General features: G+C 40.2%; 1 protein-coding gene across 1 annotated transcript in view; it reads right to left on the reverse strand.

The window, feature by feature from the left end:
- Window positions 1-1,546: 1,546 nt before the first annotated feature.
- LOC117402503 (exostosin-1-like) overlaps window positions 1,547-23,383 on the reverse strand; it is a 321,233-nt gene continuing 299,396 nt past the window's right edge. Inside the window, exons 8-11 of the mRNA XM_034003718.3 lie at window positions 19,429-19,518; window positions 12,910-13,070; window positions 6,123-6,294; window positions 1,547-2,370 (exon numbers count right to left, since the gene is read on the reverse strand). Of these exons, the coding sequence (XP_033859609.1) occupies window positions 2,185-2,370; window positions 6,123-6,294; window positions 12,910-13,070; window positions 19,429-19,518 (609 nt within the window). The 3' untranslated portion in view covers window positions 1,547-2,184. The remainder of the gene's footprint in view (window positions 2,371-6,122; window positions 6,295-12,909; window positions 13,071-19,428; window positions 19,519-23,383) is intronic.

Consider the following 23,383-nt stretch of genomic DNA (forward strand, 5'->3'; position numbering starts at 1 on the left):
ACTGTTCATTAAGATATTAACGTTATTTTGTAAATCAACATTTTGAAAATGCTAAAATCAATGCTACATACCGATTTCTTGATTAGCACTGGAGTTATCATTTACAGCCTTTTGAAAATCCTGCCCATAGTCTCATTCAAGTTATGGGCGAAAAAACTAAAGTGAACTTGTTTCACAATATACACTTTTCCAAGAGTTTAATTGAATGGTTGGCTCAAAAAAAGGACACTGCGTGATCAAAAATAAAAATGTAAAACGAAGAGCCCTAAGTATGATTAACAGTAGTGTCGAGGGTGATGTCGTTTTTGTTTGTTGTTATTTGTAGCCGTGGCACTTGTTTACTATAGTCTGTATAAAAACACAGATGCCAACAATCCAACCAACAGAACAATCAGGATATCTATACCTGCAAGTTTCATTGACTCACTGAAATCTACTGCATATCTGTCAGTATTTCTTGGTTTGACTTTAGAATTGATCATTTGTACCGGTAACGGAAAAAATCTGTTTTCTGTTGTCAGTAAATACCTACCAAGCAATATCTTTGAACACCTCAAAAAATACGAAGAGATTAATGTGTGTTTATTTACAACATCTTGATCCCTGTTGATGCTTAAAAGATTCTGACACCTTGGTCCGTAACCTCCTCCAGTTTAGTCTATAAATTATTCTTTATAAGCTCTCCATCTAAAATAAAGGTTTCAACATGGATGTGTTTTTAAGGATAATATTCCAGTAATAAGAAGGTCAAGCTGGGTGATTATTATATCAGACTGATCTGTAATCATTAGTAATTTGTGTTATTTGTATTGTTTTTATTACTTTTGAGTTTTGCGTCCATTGATGTTATGACGTCTATTAATATTAACTGCATTAATTGTTGTTTTTACCATACATAAACATATGTATAAATGTTATGATATAGTGTTTATGAAACCTAATGAACTATATCAGTGGTGCACAACAACAGCCATTCTAGCCCTCACAATTACACCTACTTTTTTAATTGATAACCTTTAACAACATATGTGACATGCCCACATTAAAGAGGTATATATGTTAACAGTTTATATCCAAATCCTTAGTAACACATCTATCTTTAACAGCTGGATCACAGAACTCGATGAGGACGAATCATAAACTATCTTAAATAGGTGGTCAAAGATTAGGGCTAATCAGGTTCTGTGAAACCATGTGTTATACATTTACACTGTAACCTTAGTAAAATGGCTGTGCAATCAATGTAAATATCTCAGGAGTTAAGATTGAAAAATATAGAACACTGAATAAAGCAAAACATATAAACTGAGAAGCATTAACGTTGGCTCCATTAAGCTGAGAACTTTAGCTATCTGTACTTAGAAACATGTGCAGCCTTTTGTGCAGGCATGGTTGTTAACTGAAATGTATATGTGTGTGTGTGTGTGTATGTATATTTATATATGTAGATGTGTGTATAATATATATATATATATATATATATATATATATATATATATATATATATATATATATATATATATATATATATGAATGTACAGGGGTGTAGAGGGAAATCGGAAGCATTTTTGTTAGCACACCAACAAGTACTGTATAGTTGGTCTTAGATCTGTCTTTTTTTCACACACCAAATTTCGGACCACTGCAAAGCTGAATTCAGAATTTGCTAAAAGTGCTATCTCAAGAAAAGATCAACAGACACAACAGAACCTTAAAGTATGTAAGTATGTCTACATGTCAAAGGATGGCCCCTTTATGATTGTGATTGAGGTCTACTCTTTTCTCCTTGGTTTCACTAAAGACATCTTGATGGCATCTTGCCCTTGTACAATCTTTTTTTTAAAGAGGGCGGTCTACAGACATCAGACTGAAGCCCACTCTCATAATTAACATATTGCATATTGATGTATGATTTCCTTATCAGACACCACATATCCACGATATTCCTGGCTCTCTTTTAATCAAAAAATGGTTATTGGTATTGTTGTTTAATCAATAACAAAAAAGTTGTCAAAAGACACCAAAAATTGCAATTCTTACAGTCCCAGCAAGAATAGATCAAATAGCCTGGTGTTGCATAATAACCATGATTTATAAGTCAAGTCTGTCTGTACAATGTCAGACTTTCATAGGCTTGAAAAAGTCCTTTCATTGATTTATTGAATATTCAAACCAGAGTCCTCTTTATAGTCTCTCGATGTCCCTGTATTTCTTTCTCAGGATGGACACCTGGTCTTTGAAGAGGACTGGGTCCAGCCTCATCTGCGAATGGAGCAGAGGCATGAACCCGAACCAGCTGCTGAAGGAGTTCATGCAGGTCTGCCGCTGTGCAAAGTGGTCTGGGTCAGCCCAGCGTGAGGTCTTGGAGCCCTGTAGGTAAGCCAGAAGAAGCAAGTACAGATATCGGATTAGTGACATTCATATTATACTGCAAAAAAAACAAAAACAGTAAGATTAGATATTGACTGAAATTCACTAAGCATTAACTAACGCTTTATTGTGAAATGTGTATTGTCATTTGCATTTATTTTTCCTATGAACAAAAGTAGGACATCTCCTCTTTTTACCACATTATCAGAGTATTCACTAAAGCCAGGGTTAGACTCCTGCAGGAAACAGTGAGTGGACTCCTCTAGGTTTAACCAGTGTTGAGCAATGGTGCACATTTTCTTAACTGCAAGGGGTTTTGTGATCCCAGGCCCCCAGTGGGGTCCAGGGGCAAAGCCAGGGTCCATGACAAATCATACTGCTAGTTAGATGGGAAAACCTTTATTTGCATTTAAATAAATATATTATGTGGAGATTGGAACTAAGTTTCAGGCTACCAATAATCAGTATAATAATTTGAATTAATAGTAGAACATATGCTGTCACTGTCAAGTTTGTTTAAGCATTTAAAATAATAAAAAAATAAAAACAGTTATTTTGCATACATAGGAGGCTATGTGGTCCAGTGGTTAAAGAAAAGGGTTTGTAACCAGGAGGTCCCCGGTTCAAATCCCACCTCAGCCACTGACTCATTCAGTGACCCTGAGCAAGTCACTTAACCTCCTTGTGCTCCGTCTTTCGAGTGAGACGTAGTTGTAAGTGACTCTGCAGCTGATGCATAGTTCACACACCCTAGTCTCTGTAAGTCGCCTTGGATAAAGGCGTCAGCTAAATAAACAAATAATAATAATAATAACTAAATGTCTGGTATAATGTTTACATTTTTTCAGAATTAGACAATAATGATTTAAAACTGGAGAGCAAAGATATTTCATCCACAAAATAGAAAAGGTATGGCATCAACACATTGCAGAACATCTCTCAACATGGCACACAGTTATCCTTTGACAGCAATACAATAGCAAAGGAACTCAGTTCTTTATACTCCTCAAAATGACCAAAATATAGCCTACACACTAATAGCATACATCCAATCAAATAAATATTATTGCTGCATGCCAAGCCAGATAGAATATTCTCCAAAATCTTCAATATTCTAATATCTAATAACAAAATATTTAAAACACAAAATAAAACATGATTAACATGTTTAAAGAGGATCAGAGCAGGACGGCTGGAAGCATTTTAACACTATCAGAATGTCTTCATGTAAACTAATTGGTTTTTAACTGATTAAAAATCGAGGGGGTTTATGCCTTACAATTCGCTGTTTTAATCTTCATTTTAAATAACACTGGCTTAAAACGTAAAAGCAGCAAAACGTGTACACTGGTTAAAAGCAAACAAAAATCACTCGTCTCTAGCAGGACTCATTACAATACCTAATGCCTTTCTAAACATAATAAAATACCACATATTAAACAAATCCACATCACAAATGTTGGGGTGATGTGAAGGGCAGCCAGTTCCCTTTCAATTCGAAGACGACCAACAACATACTTATAGGATATGCCTGCCTATTGGTAGGTATTACTGAGCTCTTTATATTAGATCTGTCGATACTAGGCCCCTTCCTGGGGTGACATCCTCGGTCCCGCCTACCGAGGGATCAAAACAGTCAACCCACGGAAACCATTCCTCTTTTTGCCTCTCAAGATGGTAAGGTTAGACCTTCTGGGCTTGATTCTGATTAAACAAGTGCAATCGCAGCCGCAGTGGTTAAAGTCAAACGTGTCTGCCCCATAGGGCATGGCTTCTCCAAAAGTGCGATTCCGATCAAAATAAAAACCCACCGCAAGCGTATTTAGTGGCGCAGCCAATCAATGCTGAGTAGGTTGGGGAATTTGCTATCCAATCAGGGCCAGGCAACAATCCCTTCATGAGACAGAATGCGCTTGCATCACCGCAAGGCTCTGTTTTGAATGTAGAAGTGGCGATCATGTCGAGCGGCAGGAGTACACGGCAAGAAAAAACAGTGCAAGTCAGAACAGCAAGTAGTAGGTCACTCGCTGAGAGAATATGTAAACCACGCTTCACGACACAGGGGATTGCTATATTAATAGAAGAGGTAGAGGGCAATCATTTATTATTTATAATAATTATACAAGGTACATTATTTCATGGCATTGACATTACTACATGTAAAGTGTAAAGTACTTACTACCCTCCCTGATCTGTCTACCAGTAGCAGCAGCTGATTCATTTTCTAGCGAGACATGAAGTGCCGCATCACGTTCCCTCTGAGCTTGTAATGTACTAGTGTTTCAATATAACCAGGGCTTTAATTCTCATGGAATATTTCCCAGAGCCCAACCATCCCCGCGTTTGTGAAAAGATCATGTAAAGAATAAAACTACAGCTAACTTATTATTTTGAGTTTATATTCGTGCATTTGTGTATGTTTGAGTATTTAAGATACCGTTAGGTCCTAACATTTATTAGCAAAATAAATAAAATAAAAAGTTTTAATAATTAAAAATAATCTAGTTATCTGCAGTATGTATTAATCCTGATTGTGCTGTTTGTTCAGTTACTTGTTCACAGTGTGTGTTCATAAAGTCAAAGCCTCCGTGTCCTGGCTTTAGAAGAGATGCGTGTTGTTAATGTTGTGCAGTTTGTTTGGTTTCAACTCGTCATACAAAACAGAGCCTAGTTGCTATAGTATTGTGGTTACTGTATTGCAACTGACTAGCTCACACAGGGTAGCTCACACAGGGTAGCTCACACAGCATAGCTTCCACAGGGTAGCTCACACAGGGCAGCTCACACTGGGTAGCTCACACTGGGTAGCTCACACAGGGTAACTCACACAGGGTAGCTCACACAGGGTAGCTCACACTGGGTAGCTCACACTGGGTAGCTCACACTGGGTAGCTCACACAGGGTAACTCACACAGGGTAGCTCACACAGGGCAGTGCTGCGTGCGCAAATTGTAATTTACAACACATGACCCTAAAACCCCATGAACCTTAGGTTTAGGGTTAGAAGTTTTACGGTAACTGAAATTTGCTTTTTAGATTTTTTTACGATGTTCCCAATGCTGTATAATGCCAGACTACACTTTACAATGCTTTCATAAATAGGCAGTAAGGGCTGCTACAGGAATTATAAAACTAAAGCCTCAGCAATTAGGACATTAATCAACACTTAGATCTGCAGTCATCAGTCTACCCTGAGCCCAGTGATCGATCAGGTCCTGCACACATTCAAGAACAGGCCGGACAGCTTATAGGAAAACTGGAGGAAATTAATCGCTCCATCAGTAGTCCTTACAGCAGTCAGTTGGCCAATATGAATCAGGGGGATGCTTTACATTATGGACTGATTCACACCGAATGCTATGCAGGAAATACTCCTCTGTATATTTATATTTTAAAATAGGATGTGGAGCAGAATATATACTCTATAACATAATGGGCCTTTGAAAGGCTATAGAGACAAACTGAAGAAAAAACAATGACAAATGAGTAAAAGAAGTTACAAAAAAATGCAACTTTTATTATTTAATATAAATTATGCATGTATTTAATTTCACAGAATAAATGATATCAAATTAACAAATGAATGTGGCTCAACCAAGAGTCACTTAGTTGTTCATGCATGTTAGCTCCCTTTTGCCTGAAGCATGCCTACAGGATGCAGGATTACATTACATGTTTCTAGAGGGTGAGCAGTCATTTCCAATTCCTTCAAAGTTCCTTCAAAGCACTGTCATCAACATCTACAAGATTACCTGCTGCATCATCGTCTCCTTGTACTGCTTCTTCTGGGTCACTTTGATGGGAGGGAGTTTGGTGACTGCTGACACCAGGAAATTCATCAGGATGTCCTCACAGTTGGCCATATGGTCAACCATGTTGTGAAGGCTGGTTGGTAAATAATGAGTGTACAGGTAGTGGTAATACCTAGTGGGGACAGAAAAAAAGAGGTTGAACCCTTTAGGTAAATTACAACTTTGTGGAATAAATCAATTGGAACAGTACAAAACTAAGCAAGAAACAATGTGTCAGTTGCAGGACAGTGCAGCAGCATTTATACCTTGCTAGTTTAATATCATTTTATTTTTTTATGAAAATGTGCCTTTGCTTAAGGCATCATAGAGTGTCATACATCGAAGATTATGATGCCATGATCTAATTTTTTTTTTTTTTTTTTTTTTTACATACCCTAGAAGTAAGTTATGACCACATCTTCTCTCAACATGTATTTTGATGATATCTTTAACCACTGTCTTGTCTACAACTGAAAGCTTGTCAATTACTAAGGTACAATACCATTTTTTATTAAGGTATAGTAAGGGATAAATAGCTTTAGTGAATGTTTTTCAGCAATTACCATATTTTTAAGCATAAACATCTCAAATAAATGGTGGATTATTTTAATCATTGAACACATTTGACTGGTTTCACAGACCAAAACATTAGGTTATTGTCATAACCCTGGTTCCCTGAAATAGAAATGTAATAATCACTCTATGGGTATTTACCTCCTAAAGACCCGAGTCCTGAATATGGATATGCCAAAGCTGCTCTCTGAGCCAGTGACAGTCATGGCCTGCCGCAGAGGGCACAAAAGCACTTCGCTCACAGATTTGAGCGTCATTTTTCCTTCAAGCCTGCTACAATCATGGACGCAGTAATCTTGAAGGTTAATGGTTACATTTCTATTTCAGGGAACCAGGGTTATGATAATAACATAACATTCCTTTTTAAGTACGAAATGTAATCATTACCGTATTGGTGAGAGTACCAAAGCTGTTGCAAGGGCAAGATTGCAGAACGACTGGAATGCTACAAGGCTAAGCCAAGAGGCTGCCCTGTGCTTTACCATACGAAACCCCAGTAACAAGTAGCTAGGGTGAAAAAATTGAGGGATAAACTCACCTCTATGCCTGTGCTGTAAGGGTTGACTGGGAAGCCACCCTTAACACTCTAGTTCCAAAACCAGGTTTTTGAGGAGCCAAGACATTCAGCCTGTAGAACCTAGTGAAGGTATGGGGAGTAGCCCACACCACCATATTGCATATATCCTTGACATATGCACCCTGGAATAAAGCCCACAAAGTTCCCATGCCCCTAGTTGAATGGGCAGTGAGCTTTTCTGACCGTGTCTGCTATCCACTTGGACACCCGCTGCTTAGACAGGGCTTGACCATGGGACTTCAACCCATAGCAGACAAAAAATTGTTCAGACTGTCTATAACTTTTCGTCCTGTCAACGTAGTACGCCAGGGCCTGAACTGGGCATAGCGTATGGAGCTGTCACTCTCTGTCAGACTGGAAAGGAGGTGGATGGAAAGCCTCCAATTCCACAGACTGGTTGACATGGAATTTAAAAAGGTAGGATTGGTCCGGAGCCCTGGCCTACAGTAAGGGTAAATAGTAATGGTTACATTTCATACTTCAAAGGGAACTACCAATACTCCTGGACTACCTTATCAAAGGTAACACAAGGTAGTGCTAATTGGGGCCTGCAAGGTTTTTTTACCCTTTATGAAGAGGGTACTTTACTTAAAATCTATTGCAAAACTAGGGAGGAATCAAAAGGCAATGTCGTGGGAGAGACCCAGTTGATAAATAAAAGGGAGTGGTTGCCTGAATAAAAAAGCATGTATCTTTCTTGCAGAATGCAATAGGTGCTGCTAAAAAAAAAAGAACGTGTAATTTAATAAGGCGAACGGAACTGCAATGAGCCAATATAAACCCATGCTGTTAATGCATTTACTTTTAAAAAGGACTATGCAGCGATGGGTCGTTCTGTTTAGCTTGTAATACCACCTGAAGGATGCATAGGAGAGTCATGTGCATCACTAGTGACTGATCCAGAATCACACTTTTAAGAAACCTAAACATAGGGGGCTCAATTAAGCAGGGGCCCCTCCTTGATTACAAGCTGAAAAGCACCTGCAACCACAAAATAGAGCCTGGGTACAGTAGCTGTGGCAACCAAACCACCATGCTCAGTTAGCGGCTGACATTATAGGGGGTTTAACCTTTGAATCATCAATACAAACACCCACTGTTAATACAAGTCTGCTCCAGCCTACAGATATGCACCTGCTTTCAAAGTGAGAAAGAAGCACTGCTGGATTTAGCATGAAGGGATCAGTCAATGCTCAGTCAATAACAAAACAAGGTGCAAATAGAATGATATACTGTAGTAGCCTTGTGCATTTTGTGCAAGGCAAAATGTATGTAAATGCAGGTACAAGTGGTTTAGAAACCCTAAAAAAGTTTTTAGATACCCAGACCACTAGAGAGAGCATATACAGACGTGCTCAAATTTGTTGGTACCCCTCCACAAAAAACGAAGAATGCACAATTTTCTCTGAAATAACTTGAAACTGACAAAAGTAATTGGCATCCATCATTGTTTATTCCATATTTAATAGAAATCAGACTTCGCTTTTGATTTTTTATTCAACATAATATTGTAAATAATAAAACAAATGAAAATGGCATGGACAAAAATGATGGGACCGCTAACCTAATATTTTGTTGCACAACCTTTAGAGGCAATCACTGCAATCAAACGTTTTCTGTAGCTCTCAATGAGACTTCTGCACCTGTTAACAGGTAGTTTGGCCCACTCTTCCCGAGCAAACTGCTCCAGCTGTCTCAGGTTTGATGGGTGCCTTCTCCAGACTGCAAGTTTCAGCTCTTTCCATAGATGTTCGATAGGATTCAGATCAGGACTCATAGAAGGCCACTTCAGAATAGTCCAATGTTTTGTTCTTATCCATTCTTGGGTGCTTTTAGCTGTGTGTTTTGGGTCATTATCCTGTTGGAGGACCCATGACCTGCGACTGAGACAGAGCTTTCTGACACTGGGCAGTACGTTTCGCTCCAGAATACCTTGATAGTCTTGAGATTTCATTGTGCTCTGCACAGATTCAAGGCACCCTGTGCCAGGCGCAGCAAAGCAGCCCCAAAACATAACCGAGCCTCCTCCATGTTTCACTGTAGGTATGGTGTTCTTTTCTTTGAAAGCTTCATTTTTTTGTCTGTGAACATAGAGCTGATGTGACTTGCCAAAAAGCTCCAGTTTTGACTCATCTGTCCAAAGGACATTCTCCCAGAAGGATTGTGGCTTGTCAATATGCATTTTAGCAAATTCCAGTCTGGCTTTTTTATGTTTTTCTTTCAAAAGTGGAGTCCTCCTGGGTCTTCTTCCATGGAGCCCACTTTCGCTCAAAAAGCGACGGATGGTGCGATCAGAAACTGACGTACCTTCACCTTGGAGTTCAGCTTGTATCTCTTTGGCAGTTATCCTTGGTTCTTTTTCTACCATTCGCACTATCCTTCTGTTCAATCTGGGGTCGATTTTCCTCTTGCGGCCGCGCCCAGGGAGGTGGCTACAGTTCCATGGACCTTAAACTTCTTAATAATATTTGCAACTGTTGTCACAGGAACATCAAGCTGCTTGGAGATGGTCTTGTAGCCTTTACCTTTACCATGCTTGTCTATTATTTTCTTTCTGATCTCCTCAGACAACTCTCTCCTTTGCTTTCTCTGGTCCATGTTCAGTGTGGTGCACACAATGATACCAAACAGCACAGTGACTACTTTTCTCCATTTAAATAGGCTGAATGACTGATTACAAGATTGGAGACATGTGTGATACTAATTAAAGAAACTAATTAGTTTGAAATATCACTATAATCCAATTATTTATTATATTTTCTAAGGGGTACCAACAAATGTGTCCAGGCCATTTTAGAATATCTTTTGTAGAATAAGCAATAATTCATCTCTTTTCACAGCTTATTTGCTTTATTCTATGACATACCAAATGCATGCAAGTATACATGATAAAATAGCTTTTAATTTCATCACTTTTCAGGAGGAATGAAGCATTATTTCAATGAGCTGTAAGGGTACCAACAAATTTGAGCACGTCTGTATAAGACATGTCGAAAGCCAGCGCACAAAGGAATATTCTGGAACAAACCAGGGCCTCAGACATTTACACTTTGCCAAGGAAAACAAATGAAACCCATAACTTGAACTCTCAGTCACTAATAACACCTATACATCAGCAGCTATTTAGCTCTAACTGGTATTGACAAAGCCAAGTACATTTATTTTTCTTCTACATCTTTAACATCTGCAGAGTATGGGTGTGTTGACTGAAGCTAGTGTTTAGATTCAATTGTAAAAACATCAATGAAGTCAATAGTATTGTGTTGGCAGACAAAAACAGATTTCAAGGGCCACTTAGTCTTCTCTCCTTTAATAAAAAAAAACAACAAACAAAAAAACATTCATCTTCAATGAAAACTCAAAAGCCGATATGTCTGCTTCATTGATAATAAATGGCAGCTGCCCACATACGTATCTATTGCTTGGCTTGCTGATAAATCCCTCTATAGAAACTCTTTGACTCATACTCACACACACACACACACACACACACACACACATGTTGCATTTTTCTACTCTGATGCATTTTGAGCATCAACAATTTACTCAAAGCTATGGAACAATGGTCAAAGGTGCTTTGGACTGACAACGACACCTGTGCCTTCTGCCAGTTCTGTTGTCAATTCAATGCTTTTCTTCTTTCTATTCCTTAACGATATTATCTTCAAGTATTGCGATCACCAATGACATTACGTATGGGATATGACTGCCCATTGGGTAGATTAGATTGAGCATCAACAATTTACTCAAAGCTATGGAACAATGGTCAAAGGTGCTTTGCACTGTTGATGGACGACAACGACACCTGTGCCTTCTGCCAGTTCTGTTGTCAATTCAATGCTTTTCTTCTTTCTATTCCTTAACGATATTATCTTCAAGTATTGCGATCACCAATGACATTACGTATGGGATATGACTGCCCATTGGGTAGATTAGATTGAGCATCAACAATTTACTCAAAGCTATGGAACAATGGTCAAAGGTGCTTTGCACTGTTGATGGACGACAACGACACCTGTGCCTTCTGCCAGTTCTGTTGTCAATTCTATGCTTTTCTTCTTTCTACTGCTACAGTACTCACAACTGAGCAATCCCCTTAGCATGGGCTCACAAGTTTCTATACATTGACATGTAGCAGTCCATTCCTTTATATAGTATATGATAATGTGCATTAAGTTCATGCACACATAGCCCTAACTTTTCACTTCTTGAAAAACCTGCTTTGGACGTTTTGCTAAATACGCTTTGCAAAGTGTCTCCTGTCTACCACCATTTTTATTTTGGATAATTTTGGACTAATGTGGTGTATTGGTTGTACCAGTAAAAGTTTTCCTGTGGAAAAGTTGAGGACAGTTTACCAAGATAATAGGGCACTGCAAAAGATTTCCACTTGTTCTTTTTTTCTAATTACTGGTTCATTTTAATGATTAATGATTAAAACTGTGGGTTAGCACCCCTTTATAGAAATGTGATAAAACTCATCCAATAAATACAATTAAAAACCCTTTGCTGGCCTCCTACAAGAAATTAGATTTTAAAAAAAAAACATGTGCTGCTAGCTGTGTACAGCATTACAAAAGTCTCTATATTGTAACAGATAGATGTCATGGTGTTTTTGTATCTGTATTGGTTCAGTTAACCTACAGACCATTTTGTTCTCATAAGTATAAGCAGACATTTATTATCTAGCCTGAGGTGGAAAGCATCACTTTATTTTAATCTTTTAAATTTAGTGTGCCCAATTATTTTACCCCTGGTTAGTCTCCCCAATTTAAAATGTCCAATAATTTTTTCTCCTCACCCCAGCAATTGCACCACACAGCTCAGGAGATCCGTTCTGAGCTCAGTGGGCGCCTGACCAGCAGCAGGGTTTGCTGTAGAGAGATGAGGAGAAGCTGTCCCTGCCGTTTTGCCTCCCTAACACACGGGAGCGCCAGAGCCAACGCGACGCTCCCTTTGGAATCCCCAGCGAAGACCGGTGACACCGCACACCCATGACGTGAACCTGCGCTCCATGACAAGGCTATGCTTTTACCAGGTGAGCCACATGGGGACCCCGGAAAGCGTAATTTGAGAGTTTATACGGAAAAAATGGTAAAAACTTGGGGTTTTAAACTTGACATTTTCTATTGATTGAGTAATCATCTACGATTGATTCATCGATTAATCACACCAGTTTGCTAGTGATATGAAACTTTTAGTGATGTAATCTGACATTTTCATTTGAGTTGTACTGCCCGTTTATGTTTCCTTCAGCCAAATGCCATGTCTAAAAGAAAACGATGCGGTTCTTAAAGAATGGTTTGAAAGAAATGTTTGTTTAATAAAGAAAAATCACCTTACTAGCTACTAAGATGAATGATACGAATGAAAGGAAAGCACTGATGAGCAAATGTTGCAAGTTGCAGTCTTTTTTTTCATTCTGAGATATTGTGAATTTTGGGCATATCTTCCAGTTGCCCTTTTGCCAAGGTCTTTCAACATTTCTTTTTTTGCGCACCATTTCATTTTCATTTCAATCATTAATCAATTAAAACCCCTAATAAAAACACATACCACTTACAAATAATGTTCCTGGGGATGTAAAGGAGTACCTGCCTGTGATAGAATGATGCTCCTGTGAGAACCATGGAGTACTCATTTGTCCATTTGGAGGTGTATCCCCATCGCCCTTTACTGTTGTCCCAGTAATGACTACGAGCTGGATAGCCAACAATGCGGTCTGGGAAACTGTGCCAGACAATGAAGGAAAAGTCAACCTGAGGGTGAAATTAGAAAGTTTGATTTAAAAAAAAACAACTGTATATATTTATATTAAAAATGCACTCTGACTGACTAGGCCAGGGGTGTCCAATCCTGACCCTGGAGGGTTGGTGTCCCCCCTGGTTTTTGTTCCAACTGTACCCTACATTACTTAATTAGAACAATAATTGGTAATAATTGGTCCGATTAAGTAATTTAGGACACAGTTGGAACAAAAACCAGGAGTGACACCGGCCCTCCAGGACCCGGATTGGACACCCCTGGCCTAGACACTGTCAGTAATGGGTACTATAAAAGAATGCAATGAATTGTCTACATTGAAATTTATGTAATACTTACAGTTTTTATGAATTCAATTGTAATTTCTAAGTAGCATCTAAGTATATTTTCAGCTTGTGCAATTACAATACTAGACCAATACCAACTGTATTGCTAGGCATTATATATATATATATATATATATATATATATATATATATATATATATATTGTGATAAACCTCAGGGCATGGTCCTGAATGGGAGATATGTGAGGGCAGAGATTTTGTTAGGACTTTGTCCGTTCACAAAATGGAGGTCCCAATAGGACTACAGTTTCCAAAATGGTCGCCCACCACAAACTACACTACCCAGGATCCTTACCAGGTAATTAAGGTATGTCAGCACACCTGCAGGTGATCAAGGGTAATGACCAGCCCTATAAAAGGAGCAAACTGACAGCACCATAGTGAGAGGGGAGTAGAAGGAGTTTGGTGCTGTGTGTTGAGAAGATTTCTGTGTGTTCTATTGATTTCTGGATTGCAATATTGTGTATGACCCTGGACTGTTTGGATAACCCTGTTGGCTTTCTTGACCCTATTTTGGATGACTACCTGATTGTTGGCACACTCTGGATTAACATTACAACTCTGATTATTGGACTTCCCTTGAAAATAAACACGCAGGTAACATCCTGTTTAAAATAAACTTACACTTGTTGTGTCTATTGTGTTGTCCCCGCTCATACTTGTGAACAAAGTACGCAAAGAAGGACTAACTTTGTCACATTTGGTGGAGAATGCGGGCACTTCTACTACATTTGACAACACAAATACAAAATTGAAAAGAGCAACTGAGACTCTGTGAAAGCAAAATGGAGGCAGTTGTACAGGCACTGATGCAAGCTGTTACAGCCCAGCAGGAGGCAACCAGGGTCCAGCAGACGGCGCATCAAGATGCCATGCGGATGCATCAGGAGGCGCTACAGATCCAGCACACCACAAACCAGTTGCTGCGGGAGGAGCAAGAAAAAGTAGCTAAAGAGTTGAAAACAAGCATCCAGGAGCTCGCCTCCAGGATTGGACCAAAACCCCAGCCTGTAGCACAACAGATACGCACAAACCACTATCTGCAAAAGATGACTCCGCAGGATGACGTAGAGGCGTATCTCACCACGTTTGAGAGAACGGCTGAGAGAGAAGGGTGGCCAAAAGAACAATGGGCAGGGTTCATCGCACCTTATCTTGCCGGAGATGCCCAGAAAGCCTACTTCGATCTGGAGGTCGAAGACTCAAAAAATTATGACAAACTGAAAACAGAAATAATGTTGCGGCTTGGAGTGACCAATGCAGTGAGGGCTCACCGGTTCCATAAATGGTCCTATCAACCCGGACAACCCCCCAGAACCCAGATGTTTGACCTCATCCATTTGGCTCGAAAATGGCTACAGCCTGAGGCCCACTCATCAGCTGAGATCGTTGAGGCCGTCGTCCTAGACCACTACCAGCGATGTCTGCCCAGGGATGTTCGTCGCTGGGTCGGGCAGAATGAAGCTCTTTCTGCTGACAACCTGGTCGGTCTGGTTGAGCGATATTACACAGCAGAGTCCGGTGAGCAGTGGCAGGATGACAGACATACGTTCCCCAGGCCCTGGCGAACCAGCGGACAGGGTAAGTCTGTTCCTAGGAACTTGGGGGAAGATGAACAGCAGAGCGCTGTAAAGACAGTACGAGACTTGGGGGTAGAAACAAGGACACTGGCAAAAGTTGACAGTAAAGGGCCGGTGTATAGAGGGTCATGGCCCCGACCTACTATTTGTTATAATTGTAACAAAGTTGGACATATTGCTGCACACTGTCCTCTTAAAGAAGAGCCCATGCAATGCAATATGGGTAATGAGAATGAAGCAGACACTGTCTTGTATTCCTGTCCTGTTGTAACTGCTGTTTCTGAGAGAAAAAATCCCAATCATGAACATATGTGTACTGTGAAGGTTGATGGGAGAGAGGTGACAGCTTTGCTCGATTCCGGAAGCATGATTACACTGGTTGCCGAAAATGTGGTGCAGACCCAAAAATTGGATAAAGATCAGGGTGTCAGTATTACATGTATACATGGTGACACACGCCAATACCCCACCGCATTAGTACATATTCAGACAGATGCAGGGTCTCTTGATTATCAGGTTGGCGTTGTACCCTCCATGCCATATGATGTAATACTGGGGCGATATTTTCCTAATTTCACAAAATTGGGGCCAAACAAGGGCACATTGGAACCGCCCACCACAATTCTAGAGGGAGGTTTTAACCCTCAGAGCCAAAAGCAGGCAGCCTCAATCCCACAACCTAAGGGAAAAAATGGTGTGGACTTTGATGAGCCACGTGTAAAGGTTTTAGTAGGAGACAATAATGATAAGGAGGAGCTTAACGCCCCTGGGCCTAGTACCAGTAGTGACCCAGGTACGGGTGTCAATCAGGAAGAACCCAGTACCAGCACTAGTAGGGAAGGCATTAACCCCTTGTCAGTCCACCCAGTAGTTGAGGACATTGATTTTCCTGACTTGGAAGTATCGTCCATTAACTTTGGGACGGCGCAAGCACAGGATCTTAACCTATATCATGCAAAAGAAAATGTGAAGGTAATTAATGGGACCCCCATACATACAGAAAACATGCCTATCAGTTATCCCTACTTTATGATGAAGAATAATTTGTTGTATAGAGTGGATAAAATAGGATTAGAAATAATTGAACAATTGCTGGTACCTGCTGGTTTCAAAAAGACAGTACTTGATTTGGCCCATGGACATATATTAGGGGGTCACCTGGGGATGGAAAAAACTCGGGAGAGAGTATTAAGAAGGTTTTTTTGGCCAGGTGTTTATGGAGATGTGTCCCAGCATTGTAATTCATGCCCAGAATGCCAACAGACTGCCCCTAAACCGGCATTTCGTAGTCCCCTAGTTCCTCTTCCCATAATAGAAACACCATTTGACCGGATAGCAATGGATTTAGTGGGACCATTACCGAAATCCTCCAGAGGGCACCAGTACATTCTGGTTATTTTGGATTATGCCACTCGATACCCTGAAGCCATCCCGTTGCGTACCATGGCCTCTAAAGGCATAGCAAAGGAGCTTATGCTCATGTTTAGTCGGGTGGGCATCCCAAAAGAAATCCTTACAGACCAGGGCACCCCATTTATGTCACGGGTTATGGCGGACCTTTGTAAGCTCCTTAACATAAAACAGCTACGTACTTCAGTGCATCATCCACAGACAGATGGCCTAGATCGGGTGTTGGTTTTAGTCCCGACTGTTGAGTGTAAATTGCTAGCCACATGGAAGGGACCATATGAGGTGATAGAAAGGGTAGGGGAAGTGAACTATAAAGTCCGACAGCCAGGCCGAAGGCGGCTTGAACAGATATATCATGTCAACTTATTAAAAGCTTGGAGAGACAGAGATGTTTTGATGGCGATCGAAACGTATCCCATCCCACCGGTAGGAACACCTGAAATCAACATAGCACCTACACTTTCCCCAGAACAGGCACACGAGGTGAAAGGTTTTGTGGGAAAAAATAAGAGGGTGTTTTCAGGGATACCAGGTAGGACACAGGTGGTAGCGCATGACATTATCACGACACCAGGGAAGAAAGTGAATATGAGACCGTATCGGGTCCCCGAAGCTCGTAGGGAAGCCATAAGGGCAGAAGTAAAGAAAATGTTGGAATTAGGGGTTATTGAGGAGTCCACCAGTGAGTGGTCAAGCCCTATAGTTTTGGTTCCCAAACCGGATGGCTCGTGGCGGTTCTGTAACGATTTCAGGAAATTAAATGAGATCTCAAAGTTTGATGCTTACCCTATGCCAAGAGTAGATGAACTATTAGATCAGATAGGGAAAGCCCGTTACATCACCACCCTTGACCTTACAAAAGGATATTGGCAAGTCCCCCTAACTACTAGAGCTAAAGAAAGAACAGCTTTTGCGACCCCTGACGGGCTGTTCCAATATACTGTATTACCATTTGGCCTACATGGCGCCCCGGCCACCTTTCAACGACTTATGGACCGGATATTGCGGTCCCATCGGGCATATGCGGCAGCCTACCTGGACGACGTGGTGATTCACAGTCCGGACTGGGAGTCACACTTGCCTCGAGTCCAGGCCGTACTTGACGCCATTAAAAAGGCCGGGCTGACAGTTAACCCAACCAAAAGCAGTATAGGTCTAGAAGAGGCCAAATACCTGGGGTATAAGGTAGGGAGGGGAATAGTCAGACCCCTGATAACAAAGGTGGAAGCTATAAAGGGTTGGCCCAAACCTGTCAACAAGAAGCAGGTGAGGGCATTCCTGGGTATTACAGGGTATTACCGCAGGTTCATACCAAATTTTGCCACAATAGCAACTCCACTTACTGAAATGACTAGGGCCAAGGGACCCAATATGGTTAAGTGGGATGACAAGGCAGAACAGGCCTTCAGTAGCCTCAAGGAAGCCCTGTGTAGTGATCCAGTCTTGGTTGTCCCTGATTTTGGAAAAGAGTTTATATTACAGACAGACGCCTCTGAGGTGGGGCTAGGGGCCGTACTGTCTCAGGAGATAGAGGGGGTTGAACATCCCGTTCTCTTCTTAAGCCGGAAGCTGGAACCCCGCGAAAAGAACTACGCAATTGTTGAAAAGGAATGCCTAGCGGTCAAATGGGCTTTGGAGAGCTTACGGTATTACTTGCTAGGCCGTCAATTTACCCTAATCAGTGACCATGCCCCCCTTACCTGGATGCACAGGTCCAAGGACAAAAATGCCAGGGTGATGAGGTGGTTTTTGAGTTTGCAGCCTTACACTTTTACACTCAAACATAGGGCAGGGAAAGACATGGGAAATGCAGATGGATTATCCCGTGTCCATTCTTTTTTTGCTGCTATCGCTCGACCCGTGGGGTCGATGCTGGGGGGGAGGATATGTGATAAACCTCAGGGCATGGTCCTGAATGGGAGATATGTGAGGGCAGAGATTTTGTTAGGACTTTGTCCGTTCACAAAATGGAGGTCCCAATAGGACTACAGTTTCCAAAATGGTCGCCCACCACAAACTACACTACCCAGGATCCTTACCAGGTAATTAAGGTATGTCAGCACACCTGCAGGTGATCAAGGGTAATGACCAGCCCTATAAAAGGAGCAAACTGACAGCACCATAGTGAGAGGGGAGTAGAAGGAGTTTGGTGCTGTGTGTTGAGAAGATTTCTGTGTGTTCTATTGATTTCTGGATTGCAATATTGTGTATGACCCTGGACTGTTTGGATAACCCTGTTGGCTTTCTTGACCCTATTTTGGATGACTACCTGATTGTTGGCACACTCTGGATTAACATTACAACTCTGATTATTGGACTTCCCTTGAAAATAAACACGCAGGTAACATCCTGTTTAAAATAAACTTACACTTGTTGTGTCTATTGTGTTGTCCCCGCTCATACTTGTGAACAAAGTACGCAAAGAAGGACTAACTTTGTCACAATATATATATATATATATATATAGAGAGAGAGAGAGAGAGAGAGAGAGAGAGAGAGAGAGAGAGAGAGAGAGAGAGAGAGAGAGAGAGAGAGAGAGAGAGAGAGAGAGAGAGAGAGACACACACACACACACACACACACACATACACTGCTGTGCAAAAGTCTTAGACATGTTGCGTTTTTCTACTCTGATGCATTATGAGCATCAACAATTTACTCAAAGCTATGGAACAATGGTCAAAGGTGCTTTGGACTGACAACGACACCTGTGCCTTCTGCCAGTTCTGTTGTCAATTCAATGCTTTTCTTCTTTCTATTCCTTAACGATATTATCTTCAAGTATTGCGATCACCAATGACATTACGTATGGGATATGACTGCCCATTGGGTAGATTAGATTCCATTGGGATTATGACTCATAATGTGACCAAATCACTTCACCTCTTTTGTAAAATTGATTGAGCCCAACCACCCTTCCATTTCACTTGTCCAACCTTGGGTAAATAATAATAACATCAAGATTTTATCCTGTAGCAAGCATGTAGTAAATCTCCCCCAGGGCAGAATAAAACCTACCTCATTGGTCGACAAGACGGTGTCTTCATCCAAACTCAGGACTGCATCTGTCTGGATAATGTCATGGGGGAAAAAGCGACTGCTCATAGTCTGAAGAAAAAGAAACAAACAAGAAAGTGAATGTCAGACAATATGCCGGGAGAATAGAAACATCTTAATCATGTCCTATGTTCCAACAATCAAGGAGGCAGCTACATTTGACCCACACTCAGTTGTGACTTCAGTGTATTTGGAGATAGAAAAACTTACATGTATTTGCCAGGTTAATGTCCAACAAAAAAGGAAGGGAAATACAAGTGTAGTATTGTCCAAGAAATATGTAAAGGGTTAATATACTGTAAGGGGTTAATATACTATAAAATAGATAACCCAGATTTTATTAAATCATTCACAACTAGAAGATTATTCTGGCAGATATTATTGACAGCCACCCGTTGACAAGAAAATGAGTCTTTGCTTGTCTGCTCAAAGCAGGGGTTGAAATGAAAGGTAATAACAGTGGCAGCGGTACCGTGGGACTGCTGGAGGTGCGGTGGGGTGGGGTGGGAGTTGGAGGCAAAGTAAAGCTTCTTTAATAGTTCCCTGTCAATGAGACAGTTATTTCAAATGTAGGTAAGTATATATCCTTTATTGTTCTGCTGCATTATTTTGTACTGTGACTTTCTAAGTGGAACAAATAACCAAGAAAAATAATACTGGCCACTTAACACATCATGTAGGGCCTTTAAGAAAACAGCTTAGTCATGCCATGTCAAATTAACCCAAATCAAGAGGTCTCTCCACTTGACCACCTCAGATTTAAACAAAAATGTAACAAAATGTTCTGCATTCAATATAATACAGATTCAAAGATAGAAGTAAAAATGATGTCACAATATATAGAACACCATTACATCATGTAAGAATAAATCATATAATTTGAATGTAAACAATAACAAGTAGTTGTCATGCCGTCAAAAACCTAGAAATACCTCCAATGTTTTGATTCAAACACAGGCTCCCTTGAGAAAGATATGTACAACGTATCGAAACATTGAGCAGCTGGCTCTTTGAGCTAAAATATATATATATGCTGAGAAATAATAATAATAATAATAATAATAATAACTGGTCAGACTGGTTTAAGAGATATTTCTGGTGGTTCAAGAAAAAAAACAGTCAATTTAGTTTAATATAAAACAATTCCCTGATCACGTCATACAAAGCACAGCACATGTTTCTAATTTTCTTTGTGAACACAATTGAACTAAGCATGTTGTACTCAAATTATAATGGGACCCTGCACTATTGAAATACGTAAAATTGTTCATTGTACTATTCAAATGGCAGTGTTATCTATTCCAGCTACAGCCTATTTCAGGGGACTGTGCCCACCAGCTATGGAACATATTAAATTCAGATCAGTTTTCTGGACACAATATTTATAAACTGAAAGATTTGAAGAGATTTGATATCAAGAGCCAAAAAGCCATTGCTCACGATCGATAATGGGTTTGGGCATTGGTGATCAAAACCAATTTTTTTTTAATATCTGAAGTCTGTCTCAGTAATAACATTCTTAGTTCTCAGATCATGATTGATCATTTTTCTCTATTTGGCACTTCTATACTGCTGAGACGATTCCAGCTCCCCATTTTTTAACACATGCTACATATAGCTTACAGAATTCAGTTTTTATGAGTTAAAATGTTGAACTTCAATACCCGGCACTTCTAGTAACTGCTTGTTCAAAGATCGAAGCTCAGCATTGTAAGATGTAAAGTGTTGTGTGGGATGATTGACTGTTTGGCCCAGGATCTCGTCTTCTAGGCCGATAGGAGTCCCCCTCGTTTGAGGTGCGACCTCCGATGTTGGTCAGAGGTCACCAAGGCCGGGTGATGGAGGACCACCGACCCCCAGAAGGGAAATACAGTTGCAAAGGAGTCATGGGGAGGTGGAGGAGAAAGGCTTGCAGAACAAGTATTGGAAGGTGAGCCTGGACTATATAGGTTGAGGAGCCAAAGGGATTATCGTAGTGAGCTGAGCCTTGCTCCTAGAACTATGGCAAGCCTCTAAATACCAGAAAAACTAAATGCATACAAAAAGTAAGGTAACTCAGATTGAAAAACATCACTAACCACTTGGCTGTAGAGAATGTATTTGGGTGGTTAATTTATGCCTTCAGTAAAAGACAGAAACTTCAGGGGGGAGTGTAGCAAGTAAATAGCAAACATATTTTACTAATTTTATAATAGTTACAATTATTCTGAGTGGTTATTATTGCAATTACTCATTCCATATGTACTCTCCTGAATTCAGGTCAAGTTGCTTTCACCATAGGTATAGTTGGAAGAGCCAGCACCACCCACTCAACAGATACTGTATAGTGTATACAGATGCTGTGCTGACAGCATTGCCAAAGAAATGTGATTTACTAGATGACACAGATCGTTTCTGAGTTACTGTATATATGCTGTTGTGTTATATAGGTCTATGGTGAAAGAGAACTGAAGAGCCGATCAAAGCACATTAACACACAAAAAAAACTCAATATGTGGGTAATTGAAATAATGATAATAATAAAAAAAACTATGACAATGTAATATACGTAATCTCACACACATGCAGTACACACATACCAGTCTCTATCAAAGATTAAAAACTTTGATTAATTGTCTATTCAAGTCAATCCTCTCCAGCCTCTAATTCGTTCTTCGTGGTAGTTTGGCTGTTATGTCTTGTCCTCCCAGACAGTGGTTGGACCCACATGTAACCCACATACTCCAGAGTATATCAGCTTTCATATTTTCTGGACACAATATTTATAAACTGAAAGATTTGAAGAGATTTGATATCAAGTGTGGAGTAGTGGTGGAGGGTTGTGGGTTCAATCCCAGGTGGGGGACACTGCTGCTGTACCCTTGAGCAAGGTACTTTACCTAGATTGCTCCAGTAAAAACCCAACTGTATAAATGGGTAATTGTATGCAAAAAGAATGTGATATCTTGTAACAATTGTAAGTCGCCCTGGATAAGGGCGTCTGCTAATAAATAAATAATAATAAAAATAATAATAATATTTCCTCCACCTCAACTTGGCTGGCATATGGGCAGATTCCTCTGGGACACAATGATCAGAGCTCTTCTGGCCCACACAAATAATATATAACTGGATATACAATGAGGGTTATTGACAAAGTGATACCTGGGGACTTTCTGAAATCTGTCCCTTACTGGGAAGTACAGTACACCCTTGCTATAATGCCCTTCATTATAACGAACCTTTGGCTATAACGAACCTGGCCCCTGGAACCCAAATTAAAAAAAAAATAAGATAATATAAAACAACACTGTCAACATCCCGGTCTGTACGCATGGGAGACACCTCTTCAGTGAAGCTCTTTTGTCTTAATAAAAAGCATGCGCTGTGTAACTGCCTCCGAAACGAAAATCATTTTATGTTGCAACAAAGCTGGAAACTATATTGATCATTTGAAAAAAGGCGTAACACAGGCATGTCTCTGTCGTGAATATAGGTTGTCAAAAAACACTTTTTTGGCTTGTTCAGCAACCATGCAGCAAAGCAAAATTGATTAAAGAAAAAACAACAACAACAACAAAAACTTGAGCATCTGATTAACTTCATGTCAAACTTTTTATCTCGGGATTATTTGGAATAAAAGATGAGTTTGGGATTGGGATTTGTTGGATTAAGATTTGGTGCACTTTGAACAGTTTGTGTCAGATTGATTTTGAATAAATGTTCAGCTTTAATTCGGGATTTGTGCTTTCTGTACTGCGTTTACATTTTTTAACGAACAGGATAAAGCAAAGGCAGAATACTGCATATATGAAACGAACAGGTACATGCAATTCTACTTTTATTCACAATATCATCTTATTAACTTACTCCAACAGTTTATCATTCATTTTGATTTTCCTTTCGCTATAACGAACCCCTCGATATAACGTAGCGA

Source organism: Acipenser ruthenus, chromosome 5 (genome assembly GCF_902713425.1).
Source record: "Acipenser ruthenus chromosome 5, fAciRut3.2 maternal haplotype, whole genome shotgun sequence".
In the NCBI taxonomy this organism is placed as follows: domain Eukaryota; kingdom Metazoa; phylum Chordata; class Actinopteri; order Acipenseriformes; family Acipenseridae; genus Acipenser; species Acipenser ruthenus.